The 22,508-nt window shown below is 37.1% G+C and overlaps 1 protein-coding gene across 5 annotated transcripts in view; it reads left to right on the top strand.

Annotated features, from left to right (window-relative positions):
- CACNA2D3 (calcium voltage-gated channel auxiliary subunit alpha2delta 3) overlaps positions 1-22,508 on the top strand; it is a 407,374-nt gene that overhangs the window by 248,081 nt on the left and 136,785 nt on the right. For all 5 annotated transcript variants that reach the window (XR_004359078.1, XM_032699221.1, XM_032699220.1 and 2 more), the window contains 2 exons: positions 17,955-18,033; positions 22,158-22,291. Coding sequence is in view for 4 of the 5 variants with exons in the window: in XM_032699221.1 (XP_032555112.1) it covers positions 17,955-18,033; positions 22,158-22,291 (213 nt within the window). In the remaining variant the exon portion in view is untranslated. The remainder of the gene's footprint in view (positions 1-17,954; positions 18,034-22,157; positions 22,292-22,508) is intronic.

The following is a 22,508-nucleotide window of genomic DNA, read 5'->3' as shown; positions in this document are numbered from 1 at the left end:
ATTTTCTGGGTGTCCGGAGACCTCCTGTGCATCTCTTTTCTAAGAAATACATTGAATTGTGTTTTATACTTATATGTATTATCTACTTGTAGTGATGCTTTCAGAAAAGGGTTACTTGAGGAAGTATGTTATTAAGGGAAATTACAGAATTCTAAGAACATACTTCAGCTTAAGCAAGAAAATTTCTGACAGTGAATAAAAGATACACCACATATCACTGAAAGATGAAGTTAAGAATTAGGAATGAGAACACTGCAGGAGGAGGCATTTGGGACTAAAAGCTCACAAATAGTTTTCCAGGAAAAAAAAATCGGTTTTGGAATGGGTTTGCAGGTTCATGTGCAGGTTACATTTGCAGTAGGTGTTACCTGAATATGGTGGATGCTTCGTGTCCACTCTAAACTGCATCTGTAGGGCCACTGGGTTGATCTGAGAATGAAATCTGAAGTGTCAAAGTTGGCAGCTATAAACTGAGACATTACAGTGTCTGTGTGCTATTTGTTTCAAATGAATGCACTGTTATTTGAACGTTGTATTTATTCTTCTGTGAGATTTCTGTACTTGAGCTGTCTGTATACGTGTTCTGGTTCAGAAAAGCACCCTGTCTGTATGTCATTTATTGGATTTCAGCATGGTGGAGCTCTTCAATGTAGTTTAAAGAAATATAGAAATATAAAGTTTGGTTAAAGTGGATGATCTTCAAGTAAACATTTTTTTTTTTAGTAAATAAAATTAATTTTCTAGAAAAATGTGGGAAAATAAATTCTAATTTCAGAAGCTATAATGGTAACATAATTGTATGCTTCACTTCAACAATACGGCTGAAGTTAGAGTAAATGTTACAAAGGGAAAGACTAAATTATAAAGGTCCTTTTTACTAAATAACGAAGGTTGTTTTCTATCCTGGGTCTCATCTTCCTTCCTCTTCCTCCCAGTGAACATATGGGGGATTATACAAGTATATCTCGTATCTTTGTAGCACAGGGAGCATCATATCCTGTGTGACAATATTGAGAAGTGTCTACTAATAAGAATTTGAGTGAGTATTTCTGAATACCACATGCATTCTCATATCTTCCAAATGGATTAAACAGATAAGAACATCAGCATTCTTACTGCGAATTAGGTTTCCACGTATGGATTTATTCAAGGATTACTGTTGTGTTTTAGTTCAGATATCTTTATTTCAGATCAGCCTTTAAATATAGCAGTCCTTAAATGCTTTGCGTGATGGGGAGAGGAAACAGTACAGACACCAAATGTTTTTCCTGTGGAGGGGAAGGCAGTGGCAAACCCAAAGGAATCGTGGAGTTGGACACGAGAATAGGAAGAGGATGATGGACAGGCAAGCAATTTCAGTGGAGCTGCATTTTTCTTGCTCTGGCATCAGCCAGGATTCCTGGAGTTTCATTGCCCCCAGCTGGCCATTCCTTTTCCTCTGGTACCCACCTGCAATTCTTGTCTCCCTGGGCGAGGGTGAGGGATCCACCCTGGGGACATCCCTCCCTTTGTGACAGCTGTCCCTGCTGAAGGGCCCCTGGGGCTGCTTGACCCTCAGGTTCAGCTGGGCAGGAGTTTAATTCCATGTGTCCAATGTTGTCTGGCTTAATTAATTTACTTCCACCTTGGACTGAATAACCCCCTTTTCTCTTTTGGCTGCCTCATTAAAAGGTTGAATAAAATCTCTGTGTTAATTTGTTACACGTTAGTTTTCCCTTTCCTGAGGCATGCTTTGTACAGAGAGAGCTTGTATGCCCACATGTTCTCTTCTCTCTTCTGTGTTTTTGTGTTTGCCTGTTGCTCTCGTTTTATATGCAATCATGTTTATATATTCATGACATAATATATATGTATGTATATCTTATATGTTGTCCTATACGTATACATATGAAATAGGTCATAAGTTGTCATGTTAGGCTCATATCTTGACTTCCTAATCTTTATTATTATTGCATTTCCTTTGTCTCTCAATTGGGCACTTTCTCCCTGTGTTGCCTGATGCTGCATTAAGGATGTTTATTCTATTGCATGGCACTAAGAGTTCTCAACATCTAGTTTTCAGAGCATTTTGGAGTTTTTGCAACTCTGCTCTTTACAGTTCTCCAAAGTACTGTCTTCCTTCCGTTGTAAGCTATTTTCTTCTTTAATTCTGTCTTTGTCTTGTCTTCCAACTTTGTCTTACTTCTCTTGTCTTGCTTTGTGGGCATTTACTTTGTTCTTTTGTCTTTACTTCCCTACTCTGATATTCCCTCTTTTTTTCCGTTTAATTTCGGTTTTTTTTAATTTCTGTTTTATTTTGGAAGTGTGCTTTTTATATGATTGCAGTAATGGTAAAAGCTAAGCACATATTTTATCCTTAATTCAAGATAATTGATCCTAGGGACAAATTTATGATCTACAGACAGCTGTCTCTCCAAAAAGGCACTCATGGATTTCACTGGAGCCAACAGAGTTGTAGGTGGTTTGTTTGGGCTCATCTGTAACAATCAGCTGATGCTGTCCTGCAGTGTAGAACTGATCTCAGCATACTTGGCAATTTGCTGTTTCCTGAGAATTGTAATATTTCACTTCCTTTCTGCCCTCTGGCGAAGAGGATCCATTTCCTCTGTGTTGCCATGTAGGGAAGCTACAGCCAGAGAGTACCGTGGCTCCTCTGCTTGTGGTCTTTCTTTGAAACCCAGTCCTGAATTCAGGCTGTCTTTTGGTCCAGATGGGTTAGCAAATCACCCCTCACAGACAGATCTGTTGTTATTCATGTGTAGTGGGTATTGTTATGTGCTGAAGTGACAGTCACTATCTGAAAATATTTTCTCTGTGCAGGCCATTATCATTCTACTTATGAGTAAAATGTTTTCTATTTGTATTTGGGCAAGAAATGCAGCATCAAGCCACTGTATTAAAAAGTTACAGAATGCTTAGGAGGGTTTTTAGATATTTAAAATTACTCCACATGTTAAAAATGTCCTAGAGTTTGGAATTGATGATCTGATTAGAGATCTTGTAATGGGAGGCAGTAAAAAGCCAGAAAAGGGGCTTTTTGAATAGATTCTGAAAAAGATTGCCATAAGGAAAAATGAATACAGTGATGTAGCATGTCAGGAATTTTTTTGAGAAATCAGTTGCTCAGTGTCAAAAATCCTTCATCAAAACAAATTATTTTTATCCTCTAACTTTTAGAGTTCCCCATTTTTCACCACTAACTTAACTTTCTTGTGTTTCTTAATGTCAAATGCAAGTTAAATGTAAGTGTCCTGATGCTCAATGTCCTCATTTTGTTTCTCAGTTCTCATTCTTCCCATGTTTCTCTGAAACAGGGAGGAAGAAACCCTTTGTTTAGGCTACATGTTCTAAGAGCAAAGAGTGTTTATAGAGTATTCATCTTTTTTTCTTGTCCATGATACATGTGGTGACATCACTGCATACTTTTGTATGGTTCGGACAATGCAAAACCAGCAGTGAAAATGGAGAGAGCAAACAGAACATGTTTTTATAATTAACTACAAAACTTAGAGCATAGCTTGTGAGTCACATTGAAGAAAAAAGCTTACTATAGTTCTGAACAAGAAGGATGGACCTCCCTAAGCTGTTTTTTTCCTATTTAGTGTCCAAAGAAGTTCTCCTTGTTCTTTGTTCTATCTAGTTACCAGATTTAAAATAGTCAAAATATTTCTTTCCAAACATCTCAACTGCTGTTGATGATATTTAAGAAATATTAGAACATGAATGAATTTAAATGGAATGGTAAAAGCCCTCAATGTTTTGCCAACATTGGGCTAACCACAGTACCTGGAGTCACCCACAGGTAAAATCCTTGAATGACTTTTTCAGGATGCAGTCAGAGAAGAATTAAGTTATTATGAATCAAACCTGGTTTTTTGTATTTAACTAGGATGACCATTATGTTACAATGTATGCAGGGCTATATGCAATGTGTTTTAATATTGGATGATAATCTCAGTTACAGAGCTTTTAAAATTAGCTAAGATAGCTAGCTAATGGTAAATAAAAATAAGTCTTCTGGAAGTGCAGGGTTCCTACTCTGTTACAGACCTGAGTCTCAGGTCCTGCAGGGCACATAAAGTCTAGCTAAAGCTTTTTTCCATTTTTCTTTTTCACAGGTAGAGATGAATAACCACCTCCTTTTTCTTGCATTCATGTCAAGTATGTATTGCCATTTCTCTCAGACACATGGAGCAAGTGTTTGATATTTGCTTTTGTTTCAGTAGTTTGCCCTTGTTGACCCACAATGAATTTGTGATTTTTTCTGAAATCTAGATCTTTTTCTTTTTCTCTTCTAGCTTTATCCTCATCTTTTGTCAATGCATTGGAAATTTCCCTCCTAATGATGTACTTATTTGAACTAAATTTAAACCTGTTCGCTTGAGACTGTTTCTCTTGCTCCAAAATGCTATTTTGAACTCTGTATTCCAAAGTGCTTGGAAGGACTTCCAGCTTCATGTTATTTGACAAATCTTTAAGTGTCCTCTCTAGTCAGTCATCTAAATCCTGAATCAAATTATTAAATTGCACTCGATACAGGCCAGATCATTCCCCCCCTTCTACCAAATTCTCTCCCTAATATGACAGAAATAAATAGGCTTTGAGAGCACAGCTGTCTGAAAAGTGCATTCACCTTATGTTCATTTCATTAGGCCTGGAGTCCTTAGAGGTAAGACAACATCACTGAGCAGACAACTGCTCTGGCTTATTTTTCTGTCAGTCCCAATTGGAAGCTCTCCTGGATGGTGTAGTCCCCATACTTCTCCTAAAAATACTTGCAGAATTTAAGCAAGATATCTTTCTCCTCCTTTCTTCTCCTACGTAGTACAGAAGATATTTGTTATTAAAGGAAATCAGATTGGTTTGACAGAATCACTCTTAGATTGATGTTGGTTGTTTCTTTGCACACTATTATGTTGTGAATTAATTGTTTAATCATGTTTGCTAGTGTCTTTTTGGGTAGTGAAATCCAGCAAGTAATTCTACAGATTTTTTTACTTTTTCTTGGGTTTGAAAATATTTAAAAATATGTTTCCCTTTTCTTGTCCTTGGCATTTCCTTTGCTGCCCAGAGATCTTAAAAAGTATTCATTAATGCTTTAAAGACTAATTTGATTAATTTCTTGAAAACTTCATGGGAAATTTTATCAAGCTTCATTGATTTAAACACATTTATCGACTATTCCTTTCTAAATATGACCTCAGTTCCTAATCTCATGCCCTTTCTGACATGTAAACTCTACTATTTGATATGATTCCTCCAGTTTTGCGAAAGAAAATCAGAAATTTTCCAAGATTAAACAAATTGGAAGAAATAAATCATAAGGTGAAGAGACCATGCATTTACCTCTGGCCTATAAATGATATTGCAAATTTTTGTGACCTGGTTTAATGCAATGGTTAAACAGTGTTACACACTGTTTGCTGTCTTTAGGCATTTGTTCTGTATCCATGGACTTATTTTAATGTAAATAGTCACCTCAACAGCTGTGTCCCCTTAAGCACATTTTATTTAGCAGCTGGGTTATACACGTCACTTGGCAGCCATGGATTTGCAATTTTTCCCCGTGCCAAGGGGGCAGCTGGAATAATTTGAGTGCTCATTAATTTGGGAGAAATATGAGCTGCAAGTCAGACAACATGAGTCTTCTGTATGGTGTTGTACAGGGATAAGTGGATCAGGGTAGAAGCAATTTGCCCTGTCCCAAGGGGGTCTTCGTTTTTTAATAAGCTGGTTATGAAAATTCTATTTCTTTGCAGTTTAAAGAGTCTAATTAGAGCCTGTAATTTCTCTCGTATAACTGGAGTGGATGAAGGTTAACATTGGGCCTCCAGAGTCTTTTCACATTCATTTACAGACTTAAATCAGGTAATAGTTTGTAGCTAATTAGAATGGTGTATTAAATATTTAGTTTGACTCGACTTAACCGTGAGCACACATGGATGCTGTAGGGCTACTAAAATTATAAAGTAGAGGTAAATTTAATGTTTAATCAAAGATAAACTTAAAGGCTTAGTGATTTTAATACTGAGTGGTATACTCTGACAGTCTGAGCCATAATTGCCTTCAGTTGGTTGAAATTTCAAGGTAAAGGAATTTGATGTCTATTCCATGTTTTTGTTGTAGCACTTTGATGGTGCAAACAATTTCTGGTGTATATACACAGTGTCTGAAGGGTTAAATGGTTTTCAGCATAGCAGGCAGTTTTAATGTAAAATCTCATTTATTTTACTATCCACTAACTCAGCATTTTTAGAAAGATTTTCTTAAAGAAGTTGTAGTGTTCCTACTCACAGGAAGTCCAACAATAAACACGCATTCCTACCAGAGTTTGCCAAACAGTGGATGTGCTGTTCCACCAGAGCAGTATCTGCATTTGCAGCTTTTGCTTTGGCTGATTTTGCATTTCAGTGAACTAGTAAAGTAATCTTAAAATTACATGAGCAAACATTTTTTCCTGCTCGTGTAAGTCAAGTCTTCAGTTTTATTCTCAGGCACATGGTGAGATTCTTGGGGCTGTCCTGTGCAGGGCCAGGAGCTGAACTTTGAGAATCCCTGTGGATCCCTTCCAACTCCTGTTCTATAAGTCTATGATTCTATTATATCTGCAATTTGCAAAATTCTTTGCATTCTCTGAGTAGATCTCACTTTTCTGTGCTACATTATGAGAATCTTCCTGTTGCTGGTTGGATTTCTAGAACTTGAACTATTTTCCACTGAACTTTGTATAAAAACTATCATAAAATTCAGTTGTACAAAATCAAATATAGTCTTACAAAGCTGAACTCAGCACCACATTGGCTTTTACCTAAAATGGTTGGTTTGAAGCACAGGCCAGGAGGATTTATATCTCCTTGCAGTGAAGGAAAATTTGCTCTTTTCAAGTTTGCAGGAAAGAAGACAAATATCCTGAGTCATGAAATACAGAAGCTCCCTTCAACACAATTCTGTAAAGCTTTCATGAAACAGATCATATTTTATTCAACTGGACATTTTTAGTAATGCCTCTCAGTTAGAGCAGGAGTAGCTATGGTTTAAATTTTTCTGGATTTATCTTAATGATTTTTTTTTTGATTGTGTGACATTTATTCTGTGAAGCAATTTTACTGATTGAATACATAGCATCCAACTCATGCCACAATCCTGCACAATACACAATGACATTGCACAGATGTAGCTGTGATGTACCAGAGCACAGGACCTTACACCTTTTTTAATTATCCCTCTGCTGTTTGATGTCTACCAAATAGTTTTGCCTTTAGTGCTCAGACAACAATTACATTCTGTTAAATTTTAGCTGGTGAAAGTTTTGATGCCTTCTTACAACTTTGTAGGACTGATACTTATTTCCAGTGAGAAAACTGTGCGTGCTAATTCCTCTACCAATGGGTACTTTGGTACTATTTTCTGTTTGCTTCTGTGTTAAGGCCATTTTAGTTTAGACTGGAATCAAAACTGTTCATCTTCTTCCTAACCAGTCCAGCAGTTTCAGTGAGCTGATTTCTTATCCCATAAACTGAGTGCAATTCCCCTTTGTCTTGCCTGAAGGTTCACTTTTATCCTCAGCAATTAGTCCAAATAGAAATAGAGTCCCTTGTTCATTTGTGAACAAGGCTGTGGATCTAAAACTGGAGTACCAAAAGTGGTGAAATACTTCAAAAGGAAAAGGGAAGAATGCCGCTAAAGGGAAGACATAAACAAAGAGTTGAGACAAAATGAAGAAATATACTATTTGACAGAAGAAAAAAAAAAAAACCAAGACAAAAAAGCATCTGTAACCCCAAAATAGTCAAACTTTTCTGACTCTAAGCTCACTCAGGCCTCAGATTCTTGGCTCGTGATCTGTAGCTTTAATCTCAAGTTTCCTCTCCAGCATTTTTTGGATGCTAGAAACTCCATTACAGATTGGTAGAAAATCAGTGATAAAACTTCTGAATATCACCTTATTTTGTTACACTGCTTTCCCAGTTGTCAGTTTTTATAAAATGGTTTATGACTGCAATAATCCCCTCAAAATCAGCTGTTATGGGAGATAATAGCCAGTTGTCAGAGCATTTACCACCCTTGACTTCACTTTGGGCCATTATGTAACAAAAGAATGAACTGGTGGTGAGGTTGCCAGGTGTATTAAATTATATGATGAATTATAGAGATTCTGCAGTGGGGATTAGTGTCCAAAAGAGACTAGTGGAGATTGCCAAACCCATTATCTGATAGGAGTGCAGGCTGGACAAAATCCCGAGGGTGAAAGGCCAGTGCTTTATCCATTATGTCATCCTCTAATCTGTGTCTGCACCATGCCCAGGGAAGCACACTGCAAATGAGTTACCATTGTTCTGTGTTACACCCTGGAACTGTGTAATAACAGAAGTGGAGACGTTGGCAGTGTTTGGTTCCTTAGAATGTGGTCTGATGTTGATCTTTCCTCGTGGATTCTTGCAAAAAAATTAGTTGATACACAAGAAAGTTCAGTAGAGTAGTAGCAGAAATTGTACGAGCCTGCTTTTTCCACAGAAGCTTCAGTTAGATCCAAGAAAATTGGTTATGTCATGGCTTCTGCCCTCATCCCTTCCTCTCCTCTCCATTCAGACAAATTAATTTGTTTAGGCTGCTATTTTGCATTTAAGGAAGAAAATGTATGTTCTACATTTCAGCAAATCCTCCAGAATTTTGAAGAATGACAATATTAGGTATAGTTGAATTATACTTAAGTGGTTGATCTAGGCTTGGCTTGTTAATGGTTTGTAATGACTGATCTGGAATCTTGCATAGCAGGAGTGGAATCAAAAATTTCCTTAGCTTTTCAGATGAGAGCACAGAATTTGTTCCTAGCTCCAATAAATCTGTTTTATTTTACTTTGAAATAGTAACATTGATATGATAGAAAACTGATTTCAGGTAATTTTGAAAGTTGAAAAAGTGTGAGTTAAAATTTTCCTCTCCCTTTATACGTCATGTAATTGAAGTCATGGCACTAGTACATGGTACATGGTTGGATTTGCTACTAGAAGGATATAAAAAGTAGAATAAATAAAATTTTCTAAAACTCAGAAAAATATTTCTAAAATAGGTCTTCCTTTATCTGAAATATTTATAACACAACTCATTGATCTCACAGTAACTTGTTATAGTTCTAGCTTGTGCTGAGAGTACAAGTTACAGTGAAGGTAACAAGTTGGTTTGGAGTTTTTTGAAAAGGAGGCTCTGGAATGTAATTTTCTAGACATTGTCTCAGCCAAAAAGTTTAATACTCTCAAAATCTGTGAAAATTGTCTTTGCTGAATTAACTTGTTAAACTGCAAAGAGGAATTTAATACATTCAAGGTACACTTATATTACACTTAGTACCTTATTGGTTGCCTATGTGACTTCATTGGCACAAGCTGCACACTAAGCAGGAGAGATGGCTAAAAAAGTATTAGTTACTTATTAGACCTGTTTTGTGGAGGTTTTTAGTTTTGCTTTTAAATGCTGTGTTTTAAATGGTTATTTAACACAATCTGTTTGCTCTACCAAATCTTTGCATGTAATTCTTCAGTGTTTAGCTCTTACTGTGCCCTTTGGGCTGCCTGTGAAGGAACTGATCTTGCTTTATGTGTCAAACAGCTAAAACTTGTGTGCTATGTAAAAGGCCTGAGATGTCTTGTTTCTTTCAGAACCATGTTAACCATCAGACTCCTTTAGGGAACAATAAGGCTTTTGCTAATATGTTTTGGACACTTTCTCATCACCTGCTCTATCCTTGCACAGTGTAAAATAGCATAATCTCATCTTCTTCTGCTAGCAACATTCCCTATGTACTGGGTGAGTTTTGACAGTGGGAAATTATCCTTGGTAAATCTTGAGTTACATTATAGTGTTCTGTAAATCCACAAAGTATGTCAGCACATTGTCGGGGTAGAAGAAATATCCTCACCCAACGGCTGGTGTGAAACACGTAGCTTGTTTGGATTTTCCAAAAGTAACTCTCTAGCTCTAGACCCAGAGAGCAGATCTAGAAATGCTGCTCACAGGTGAGTGTGACACAGTGCTGCTGTCCCCTGACCACAAGGGATTACCTGCAGCACGTAGTTCCTTTTCTCCTGCACGTGTTTTGCTGAGGTAGGTCTGTACAAAGAGCTGTTGGGGTTGTGGGTGTTTGGGAAAGCAGTGCTCAGCTGCTTTGTGATTTAGCATTTTTCTCTGTTTTTGCTTACAGTGTCTTGTTTTCCATTGAATTAATTTCCATTAATTATTTGGGGTTTGTATCTGCTAGCTCTCCCACCGGTTTTTAGGGTACAACACACGGTGTTTCGGGTATCACTATAGTAGAAAACACTGTTATAAATTGTCTGGGTACAGTGTGCAGTTGCAGGAAGGAGAAAACATTAGGAAATGTATAAATGCAAACTTTCCCAAAAGAGGTATTTTTAATACTATGGGAGGAAAATTAACAATGAGGAACCTTTTCCTGAGTAACTTAACGTGTAAGGATTCAATGTCATGAGGTAATGTCTCCAATTTCATGGCTTCCTTGCACTGAGTGCAGTGTAAGTTGAGTCTTTCAGCACCTTATAGGGTAAAGGTCTCTAATAGGACAGAAGATACTGAGGTAGTGCTGTCTTGTGTCATCTCACAGGGCTTTACAGCTCTCCTCAGTAGAATTTTGTGTCCTCATTTAAAGCATTGTCTTCAGGGAACTTCCTGCTAACCTGTCAATGCAAATAGATCCTCAAGTCTTTTTTTTTTTCCCCTACCACTTCATAGTAAAAAAATGAACTAAACCAGAAAAAGCTATGAAGACATTTAGAGATAAAGTGAAGTTTCAAGAGAGACCTTGTATTTCCATTGCTCTTTTCCCAAGCCTGTTCAGTGCCCTATATGTTATGCCCTTTGCAACAACCAGATACACTGCAGTACACTTGGAATTCTTGTACTAATTTTGGATTCCTTTGTGTGCTTATAGTTTGAAGTTAGAACCTATAACAAATCTCAAATTGATACACTTTACAAACTCATCATTTTTCCCTTTTCAGATTTGGAAAGATTTCTTGTGCAGAGAACAGGGGCCTGTTGAGAATTTTTTTACTGTGAATCTTATTGATCATGATGAATGAATCCAGTATGACTCTCAGAATTCTTTCTGACTGCCTCCAGACTGTTCCTTCCAGGAAAATGGAGTGGGGTTGTGCCATCTGCTTAGTACAGGGACCAACTCCAGCATCAATTCCCCTTTTTCCCATTAATGTATTCTAAGGTAGAGGTGTACAAGAGGATGCTGGAGAGAGGGGAACAGGAGGATGAGGTTCTGCAAAGAAGAGTGATTATTGAAGACTAATCTGGAAGTGGTGACAAGCACAGTGTAATGTTGGGGGTGAGGCAGTGGAAGTGTAAATAAAACCTCAAGGTTTTTCTGAAGTTGGAAGTAAGTTCCATTTACTTCCATTTCAGAATTTAAACCTACAAAAGAAGTCAGAAGATTATAAAGCAGCAGAACCCCAAGGAAGAGAAGGCAGTTATTGAGGCTTAAAGCATGGAGTTAATAAGTTTATCCTGGGTAAATAACTTTAAGAATATTTCCACTGTAAGCAAGGGTAAGAAGAAATGGAGCATGAAAAATTCATAATCAACAGAAAGAGAAGCTGGTTTGAAGAGACAAGTAATTTTCAACATAAAATTGCAATAGCAAAAGAATAGAACAGGCGTTTACCCTGGGAAATTAAGATGTGATGTAATTGTCGATTCTGCCACCACAAATTACAGATTCTGAAGTTAATTTTTGCATTTATTTTTTTATTTCTTGTTTCAACCTCTTGGTAGACTTTCAAAGAATGAGCAAGTCCTCCCTAATGCCATTTTTCTGAACAGAAAAATGGATCTGCCTGGAGGAGATCCATATGAGAATTTCGAAGTGAACATTTTTCTTTTCACCTTATGCTCTGATGAGTTTCCCTATATTTTTCCCATATACTCTTTTAGTTATACTCAAAGAGAATGATCTAGAACTTTGGGTTTTGTCAGTAATAAAGTTTGCGAATGTAGCCCTGGGATTGTGTTTAGAAGAGCGGCACCAGTTCTTAATGAATATTATTAATTTTTCTGTTCAGCTTTTAATCGAAGATAAACCTACACTTCAATAATATAAGTTTTTTTAAAATACTCTAATATGTGTAGATGTTCAGTGTCTTTTAGGTAGTACAGGAGTATGTTTAGGCAGAGTAGAAAAAGAAATGTCAATGCAAAAACGAGTCATTTTTTCCGGGATGCTCATCTTCACTTTTTGGATGACAGTACGCACAGCACAGGTTAAAAGATGTTAAGGGAGACCAGTGATTTTTCTTTTTGAAAAGTTCTATTAACAAATGTAAGAACCATAAATAAATGGCAGCCCTTTTTATTATCAAATTCACAAAATTCAGACAATTAGAGAATCGATTTTGTGAATCTTGATTTGCAGCACGTAAATCAATCCTGGACTTGCTCTGGTTTCATCTGCTTGCACTGTGGAGGGTTCTTGCCACGGTGTCTTCAGCTGTATTGGGCAAGATGCTCTGAATTGTTGTTCTGCTGAGTCTTTATTTCCAGCTGACCTGTCGTCAGCACAGGAATAGTTCACTGCTATTTATTATCTTAAATTCTGTACAAAACATTTCGTAGCTATCTTAAGTATGTTCAAGAGTCTCCCGTGTGACCGTTCTTCAGGCTTTCTACTATGATACTATGCAAGTATCTTTTTCTGTACGGTTTGGTCAATTGTACAGCACTAATTGCCTGCAGAAGTCTCTGGGAGGGGGCCATTTTCTCCAACCAAGGAGCTAATTAACACTCTGAAGTATGCAAATAGTGCCTATCAGGGGGTCTAGCCATAACATGAGTTGCCTAGGAGAGGCAACTTAAGAGTTCTCACCTTGAGAACTGCTGTAACAGTTAAATTAGTTCTTTTGGGTGAGGCTCCTTAGGAGCAGGCAATCACTCAGTCTCACATCAATCCATTGTTCCAAATCAGTCCATTTGCTCATCTATGCAGAGACTAGCTGAGAGTTTCCTGGACCACCATGGCTTCTAACTGTGGGAACTTGAATTTCATCCCCATATTCCACTTAAAACTTTATCCATAGCTCTTGCCATAGGACTATTTTTATTTCTTGCTGAGCCAGAAAGGAAAGACTATTTTGCTGAAGGTGTCCATGAAATAGTTTGCAGCTGCAAACAGAGGTTTGCACTGTCAGCTGCAATAAGAAGTCCCATTTCCCCTCCCACACGGTATTTTAAGTTTCTGGAAATACTGTTTTACCAGCTGTTTGGCATGAAGATATGACTTCACAGTTCCAGTGTGTAGAATCTTGCAGATTGACTCGTCTTGCTTAACATAGATGGAAGAAGGTCTCTGTTCTCATCACTGTGCTGTGAATTTAATGAAGTTTCAGAGGTGAGGACAGTTCAGGGACTGCAGATTAGCCCATGCATAATGGATGGAACTGCTAAGTGGATATTTCACATGAAGTGTTTAGCACTGAAATAGCTGTCATTTAAGTCATCATTCTTAGGTTTCCTCGCTAATGGTTGAGTGTATGCATCTCTGAGATTTTATATAAACCTTCTGTCCAGAGTCTAAAGGTTCAAACTTCAGAATATTCCCTGGCTGTAAAAGCAAGAAACTTATTATCAGTACTGTCTTATTTTCCAAAATTTGAGAGGATGCAACATAGAGAGCAACTACCTGTGTAGTCCAAGCCATGATCTGTGCGTAGGTAAGGCAACAAGAATGTGAAAAACCAGAGATTGGAAAACCAGTGAGCAAACAGGTTAAAAATGGTGATAACGTATGCAGTTAAATGTCTGCTTTTGATTTAGGTATTTTGCTCAGTGTAAGATTTGTGTTCAATTTTGTCTGAACTACTGAACTTGGTGGTTCAATGCCTTAATTAATTCTGCTGCATACATGGGAGTAGTTGCCAAGACAACTTGCGACAGCTGTTGGCACGCTGCGCTTCTTACCACTAGTTTACTACGGACTAGTGGTTTGGACCAGAATCCACAGCCTTGCACAGAGGAGCTGACCATCATAAAATGCACTCTTGAAATTAGTTAGTTGTGTAATATGAATTTGATTCCACAGTTCAGAATCGTTTGAGCTTCTGCAGCAATCTTTCAGTAAGAAAGGTAAGTGAATGGGGTGCTCTTTTCCAGAGGTGACCCTTCTAGGTCCGGAATGAGGCTTAATAAGTAGCTAATATATGGGAGGTTTCCACAGCTGCTGTTTTAAAGATAATTAAAATACATTAATCTCAAGTGGTATTCTTTGCTATTCAACACTTGCTTTAGAAAAACGTAGAAAAATATGAAGTGAGAAAGTCATAAGCTCTATTAAAGTTACTGGTTCCATTGTCCTTTCAGTTTCCTTAATATTACTGTGGAGCCCTCACTCCATTTTCTGTGAACATTGGCTTGAAAAATAGTAGTCTATGGCACATCTGCAGGAGATACCTACTGTGCAGAAACAGCAAGTATAGTTGCAAAGATTAAGGTTTTTGCTCTTAGAGTAAATTTTGCTTTTCATTCAGTCAATCTGACATCTACAATTTTCAGTTTTGTAGATTGATATAAAAATTCAAGACTGGTGCTTCTGCCTGAGAATGTTTTCTCTCTCCACATCTAACAGGTCGTGATAAGCCTTAATATAGTTGATATCATATTTGACAGGTCAGACACGGAAAATATTTTGATTCAGGTTTCTCAAGTATCTTGCAAAGCTTTCAAAATTATCCAGAACTGAAGGGCTCTTTTTTGTCATATGTTTTTTTGCCAGAGAGGTACTTACATCCTCTGATGCAGATTCCTTCTCTGATGAAAATGGTCTCTTGATTCAGTCACAGCACTTGGATATTCAAAGGCGTTTTTCTCATTTGGCTTCCACTCAGTTAACCAGAGCATATGTAGACTATGTAAATGTTGTTACTGGATCTTCTGGGACTGACCCATAATAACTTCGAATTTTTTCAGTCTGCCTTGACTAAAACATTCTCTCCATATGGATTCAAAAGAATTCCTGGTGTCCTAACATTATGTTGTACTATAACATACCAATATAGGTGTATCAGTGTGTATGTGTGTAGTGTATATACCTCTGAAAGCTCCTAGTTTCTATTGTGTTATTTTCTTTAAGGTCCAGTACAAACAATGGAGAGACACACCTAATATTTCATCTGTTATTAATTTTAGAGATTTCAATCATCTGCCTCAGTATTATATATATTTTTCAGCAGACTACACAACATTAGTGCTATATCTGGATTGTTTGGGTAAAATAAACATTTCATGCAACCATTTTTCAGAGCAGAACTGATTTGATGCACCTCCCATTCAGTTGTTTCATATACACAAAGAAGAAAAAATGGGGGTAACTATAAAAAATTTTACCTTCCAACATATATCTTACATACCATATATCTTACATGGTATCTGGGCATGTGGATAGATATTGAATCTGGTACCTAATGTCTAGTCAATGTAAAATGAAAATTTCAGTGGTCACTACGATCGGTGTGTCCTGTTTTGCACCATGTGGAGCCCATCACTGCACAGGTCTTATCCATGTGCAGCAGCAGTTAAGTAGCTTGAACTTACCCTGCTAAATTAATGTAGTGCTTCTGTAATATTGACTTATATTTTTATGTATATACAGGGCACACATCTATAGCTACAGTGACTTTTTTCCTGTTTATTGGTGTGATGCTATGGATGGTACAGCACATAGAGAATTCTCACACAGAATACCTGTCCAGGAAAGTAAAACTAGTGTAAGAGGTGTGTGGAACCAAGGTTGTCTTTAAAAATGGGACTTAGAATGTGATCTTATTCGTACAAGTTTTAGTTTGAATGATTTATTACCTAAGTCGTCGTTGTGGTTTCTGAAAGCAGAAAATAATATGGCAAGCCTTTGTTTTGTAAAATTATTTCTGGTGTGTTTTTCACTGTAAGCTCAGAGTGAATTAAGTTTACCTAATGGGTCCCATGAACTGATCAAAGGAAACTTTTAGAAGTAGAGAAATAATCAGAATTGTTTTTCGTCAGAGCTGATTTTGAGGATTTTTCTTGCTATTCTGAATGGAGTATTAAATAATTTTCACAGTACCTATTAATGTGTCTTTAAGGCCAATGTAGAAGGAAAACTTTAATGTAACAGTGGCATTATTTTTAACTAAAAAAATGCCTTTCTGTGACCCTCTCATGGTTATTTTCTTACAAAGCTACTATGAATAATAAATTATTCCATTATAAGTATTAAACAATATAGAAATGGTATTATAAAATTATAGTGTAACTTATTATATAAAAGACTTTTTTTCATGCTTGACACTGGTAAATGTCATTTGTATCACATGCACCATGAAAAGTGTATAGAGAAAAATGCACAGTGACTGGGAACAGGAAAGGAAAGCAACATTTAATAAACTCTGATCACTCATTTTTAGTTCTAGCTCTCTGTCTTATAGATTTCTTTTCTTTTTTTCAAGTAATGACAAATAATTAGCAGTATTTTTTATGATGCTTTAAGTATTTTCTAGCAAAACTTCAGATACCAACTCAACTAGATGCAGAAAATATAGTCAGAGAAAAATCATTTAAATCTTTGCAGCAGTATTGAAGAGGCAGCCCATTCCTCATGATGATCCATGTTACTGATTTGTTGAAATTTTATTTTTTGTAGGTTCCATGGAGTTATTGTGCTGCTTAGGCCTGTCATCATGCTTACTGCTCATCCATTTAGATAAGGCTGGTCTCCTTTTATTAAGAACACAATCTAGTTTGATTCTTTATAGATTAAAGCAGATCATTAAATATAAATCTCTCAGATGTAGTCAGTCTCCCCATAGGCTGTATTCAAGCATCATTTTCAGGAAGATAAACTGTGACAGTGATTTATGCTGTATTTTGAGAGTGTAAATCTCACTGTACACTTTCACGAGTCTTTGTAGAATAAAGCTTTTCTTTATTAATGCTTTTCATAGGCATCAACAAAGTACAAAAGTACCATTCTTTTGCTTAACACTGTGTTCTTTAGAGTCTTAGAGTGGGATTATAGATACTGTTGGATTCAAACTTGCAGCATTACACAATCAGTGTGTAAATCATGACTGAGTTCTGTGTACATTTGATGTTTAAAAGAATGGGAAGATTTTTATGATTGATGATCTCTAGGCATGATAATAAGGCAAAACATCATCTGTGCCTAGAAACAGGATGTGGCCATTAAGAAAATGGACAAAAAGGCAGTGAGAGAAGAGGGAAACTTTCAAAGTATTTTAAAAACACCTCTCTGAGGGAAAAAAAAAAAAGCAACCCTATGGGAAGTTAGTATAAAGTTGTTTATTCTACAAATAATAGATTTTGTGAATGAGGAAAATGTATTAATGGAAAAAATTATTGAAATTTAATTTTTTTTGTTTGCAAAGGAATTAAATTACATTGAAGTGCTTCCTGTGGGTACCTGTCTCTAAGTTGACAGTGATACTGTGTCACAGGAACCTTGCAAACTGAGGGGAATTTGCTTGCCTGGTGTTTCAGATCCTTTATCTACAGCAGTATTTGCTAATTAAGTGCCTGTTCCCCACTTCATAGCGATTTTCTGAATTAATAAGTGCAGAACAGATTTGTCTGAAACATGCAGCTTTGCTTTGTACCCCAATGGTTTTAGTTTATTCTCAATTACATATTAAACGTACCTTGAGTTAAATGCCAGATATTAAACACATTCAAAAAGATCAGTTCTTCTGTTACATAGAACAAACCCCACATTTTCATCAAGAAGACATTACTGGCAGAGATCTTTTTTTTTAACATACTGTGCTACTTAACCAGCAATACTTTCTTAGAAAGGGTATCCATATGAACAACACATCTGTATCTGGAGTTCTACGGAATATGTTTTAAATGCAGTATTAATTGGCTTATCTTTTGCACTGTGCTTTCAGGTTCGTATTTTTACCTATCTGATTGGAAGAGAAGCAGCATTTGCTGATAACCTGAAGTGGATGGCCTGTGCTAACAAAGGTTAGTTCACCTTCATCTGTGAAAGCCTTGTTTTCAAACCCCTATTCCTGTGCCTTCCTGCATACCTGACCCTTCTGGAGATATGGTACCACTGGCAACTAATGAGAGAGGATGAGTTGGGGTTTTTTACAGAAAATGAAAAGACTTGTATCTGGTAACATAAAATTTAAAGAGCCAAACGAATCCAATTTGAAATGTATTTTTTTCTTAAAATATGCATGAAACTTTTGAACTATGTGGTCTTGAATTTTTGTTCAGAGAACAAACTAATTTTGAAGCATTCGTTCTATTAAGGCTGCTATTACTAAGAGTTAGTTTGATTTCTAAGAACATGGGGTACAAGTCTCATTGTGTTAAGCATGGTATGTGAAACACCAGACATTCTGTCCCTGGAGGAACTGACAGTGTAATTGAAAAAAACTGGTTTATATCGTTTAAGGGAAGAGCATTAAAACATTTAAGATGCTGAGATGCTACAGTAAAAGGATTGACTAATAAAAGTAAGAATGATTCAGGAAAAAAAAAAAAACCAAAACCCCTAATTAATCTTCAGGTTTTCCTTTTCCTTTCCTCTTGGAAAAAAAAAAAAAGTTCTTTTTCCATTGTGCCACATTACATTATGATGAATTGCATCAGGTGCTATCCATTTAGTCATTATTTCTTTAACTACTGTTATGTCCAGCTGATGGAAATTACTCAGTTTGAAGTCTTGTCTTAATCAGCTAATATTACACCATAATTTAGTTTAAATAATAGTATAAGAATCCTTTGAAGCATCTTTTTTGAAGACAATTTAATCAACAAAATCTTTTAACTTTTTAGCCCAGCTCCACAAATTCATAAGGATCTAAGTACAGCAACTCAGAAATTAGGACCAGGCAATGGAGACTGGCTTAGCAGATCATCTGGTCCACGTCTTCCTCATTCCCAGAGGGGGAAAAGTGGTCACCTTTGTCATTTTTCAGGACTACTTTGTTCTTTTCATGGCCATATTGCTTTGAGTCAGAGTCTTACTCATATGAATCAACTAAACAGCTTAATGACTATTACTTCTATAAATTTATTTCCCTCTCAGTTTAATAGTTACAATACCTGCTCTCTGATAGCTTGTAATGCAAAAATCTTCTACCTCTAATCAGTAACTATTTTTTTTTAGCTTTGAAAATCACAATTGGAAACAGCATAAGTCACTATGTCAGACAGTACGAAATTTGGATCTTTTTCTTACTATTTTCAGCTACATCTTGTCCATTTTATTTTAGTGGAATGAAGAATTAAAGCACAACAGATGAGGAGTGTAGTAAAGCTGGTCTAAAGATTGGCTGAATGTCTGGACTGCAGTTTAGTCCTTGCATGGGTGGGCCAAAGTATGTTATTGTCACTGAGGGTCAATGACCCTAAAATCAATTTTCCTTGCAGTGATTTTCCCCTTGGAAGCACAACATAGATGAAGGCTGTTGCAGGGTTTCCAGCTGAGTGGACCGTGGACAGCAGCCCTTTCCTTCAAAATGGGTCACAGGGGAAATTCATACCACCTTGCAAAACTTCTTTAGCTTCTAGCTTATGATGATGAAACCTTAAAAAACCCCAAGCATGTTTTTCTGCTACATTTTTCTGTATAAGTAGGGCATATCTAGAGGGAGTTTGCTTAATGAAGCAAAACACCAAACCATTTTAAATACATTAAAACATTCAAGATCCCCAAAATCCCTCTAGAGCATTTTTTGAATTTGCAGTGATTTACCCTCCTGTATCATAAGCAAGTGCACATAAAGGAAAACAATAAAGATTTACTAAGATTCTGAAGCCAAGAAAGGTGAAAATTTCCTAGTGCTTAGTATGCATGTGCCAGATGTTAGCAGTAGTGTCTAGAACTTAGAAGTAAGCAGGCACTACCTTTCCCTCAGCAATCACTTCCAGCAGAAAGCTGTAAAGATAAAGATGGGAGTTAATGCGTTGCTTGCTAACAAAACCACTGAAACTAAATATTTTTCTTTTCAGTAAAATTCACTATTGCAGCCTCTGTTTTACTTATTTTAAATGTTTGGGCTTTTTTAAAATACTTTGCTGTGAATCCTCACTGTGGTTGGCATATCATAAAATGGACAAAGGATAGGATTCATCAGTACGAACGACCAGAGGCTGAGAGAGATGTTTTGAGTATGGGAGGGCTGAGAGGGGCTCTAACTCCAGCAGAGGACAGATCAGCCCCGAGGCAGGTTGTGCCCCAGCTGGAGCAGTTTATAGGCTATTGTGTTAGCAGAGGAGAGTTCCGTACAGGAAGCATCCATTCCCATTATTAGCATGACCCCAGCACCTCCCGCACTGCGGGCTCTGGCGAGGGGGTGGCAGGCAGCCAGTCACCGAGGCTGTTCACCTGCTCCAGAGGCCTCTTAGGTGGGGGGAGAGGGGGAAATCTCCATGGGAGTTTTACAGCTGCAGTGAAACAATGAATCCCCTCCTTAGTCCCTGCACGAAGAGGATTTTTTTTAATTCTGACATTTTGTTAGTTGCAAGAAGGTTGCATCTATTTTGCGAAGTGCCCAGAAAATGAGAGGTGCTGTGCTCCATGTAAAAGTCAAACAGAGGCATCTTGATAAGTTATGAGTCTAAAGGTGGACATTTTAGAGAAAAGCAAGGCATCCAAAAAACAGTGCAAGGGCTGTGTAGTGTGGAAAGGCAGCCCACATGCAGAGCATAAGTGTCTGTCTTTTACCACATTATTATACAGATCTCATGCTTGTCATTACCAGATCTTATCCATTTCCTTCATGAGTTTTTTCCTGCTGGGGAGGAAAAAAAAGGTGGTGGTGACTGTATAGGACTCTGAGGTGGCATAATTCACACACCAGGGAGCCAAGAAGCAGGTGTTAGAATGCAAAAGTTTAAGCATGGGTTTGCTGCTATTGCTTACATGGCCTCAGCAGCTGTGCTCAAGAACTTCAGAGCAAGTCTTTAACTGATGATTAAGCCATTAAACCTCGGTATAGGAACAGTAAGGTTTTAATTCCATAGGGTACCTCTGATCTCTAGATAAGAGAGATAAATTTTGCAATGTAGGAAGCTAACTCCTGGGAGGTTTGACATTTGCTACAGATAGCTAGAAACACGGTTGTCAAAAAGTGTAAATATAAACAATGTACAGAATAAGGAAGTTCTGGGGTCCAGACTACAGGACAACCTCACAATCTTGCCAAAACTGGCCCTGTCTGGACAAACACAGCTCAAAATTTCTTTGCAGTTGCCATGTTTTCTGCTTAAGCATAATAAAGCTTAAGATTCCAGGTCCACAGATGCTGTGATCTTGTCAAATGATGAAAGTTGTAGAGAGGCCTCTTTCAGATTGGTCTTTTCTCATTAACGGAAAGTGTATGAGGGGAAGTGATGCATTTAAATAAGGCCTGATGAAACCGTAGCCTTGAAATTTGTCAGTCCTTCATCACCTTTGCATGATGTGGGCTCCAGATGCCAAGTTTATGGTGTATAAAGGTACTTGACATCCAAGCACTGAAAAGGAAGTGGTGACAGCTCAGAGAGCTGAGGCCTCTGCTGTTCTCAATGCTGTCAGGTTGCAGGAGATGTTTCAAAGGATTAACAAAGCTGTGATCACTAAACCAAGCAATTCTAGTTGAAATCTACATTTTTTGTGACCTGCCATATTTGTAAATAACATATTGCTTTTTTTTCCCAGTCACACTGTGTGTGGATGAGAATATGCAACTACTGTCCTGTTACTGTAGTTCTAATCCATCATGTTTTTTGAAACTGGACAAACTGGATGAGACATTTGTGGACAAAGATAATACCAGTTCTAAATTTTAAAGTATGAAGCATTAAAAAAAGCCCCAAACCATTAAACAACAATAGTTCTGGAAATAGAGGTTCAGTACAGACAGTGCAGGTATTCATAACAATAGAAACCCTGTCCTTGAGGACTGACCAAAGGTTTCACAGACTTCTACTTTCACCAATTATTATTGTTTGAGGGTGCTTCTTGTGAAACATTCCTTTTTTGGAAATAAATAAGCAGAAAACATGGCAGACATTAATCATATAATTCTCCTTATTGCAGTCTTCCTTAGCTTGTTCTCTCTGATTTAAATCTTTGAATTGTGTTTTTACAGGGTTTTTTACTCAGATTTCTACCTTAGCTGATGTGCAAGAGAATGTTATGGAATATCTTCATGTTCTCAGCCGACCAAAGGTTATTGACCAAGAACATGATGTTGTGTGGACTGAAGCATACATTGACAGCACTGTAAGTCTGCATGATAAAGCATTTAATAAAGGTTTATGGCAAATAATGAAGAATTAGGAACAAAAATGTTGTGGTAGAAACACTCATGCATCTGATTTCTGTTGCTGGTATGTGCTAACTCAATGTAAGAATTGGGACTTTATATCTTTATTCTACAAGCAAATAATTCAACATTACTGAACTTTAGCAGATATTTATACATTGTAATTATGTAGAA

The sequence above is a fragment of the Chiroxiphia lanceolata genome, chromosome 11 (assembly GCF_009829145.1).
Source record: "Chiroxiphia lanceolata isolate bChiLan1 chromosome 11, bChiLan1.pri, whole genome shotgun sequence".
Taxonomy (NCBI): Eukaryota; Metazoa; Chordata; class Aves; order Passeriformes; family Pipridae; genus Chiroxiphia; species Chiroxiphia lanceolata.
The sequence above is the reverse complement of the archived record's forward strand: the minus strand, read 5'-3'. Positions and strand labels throughout refer to the sequence as shown.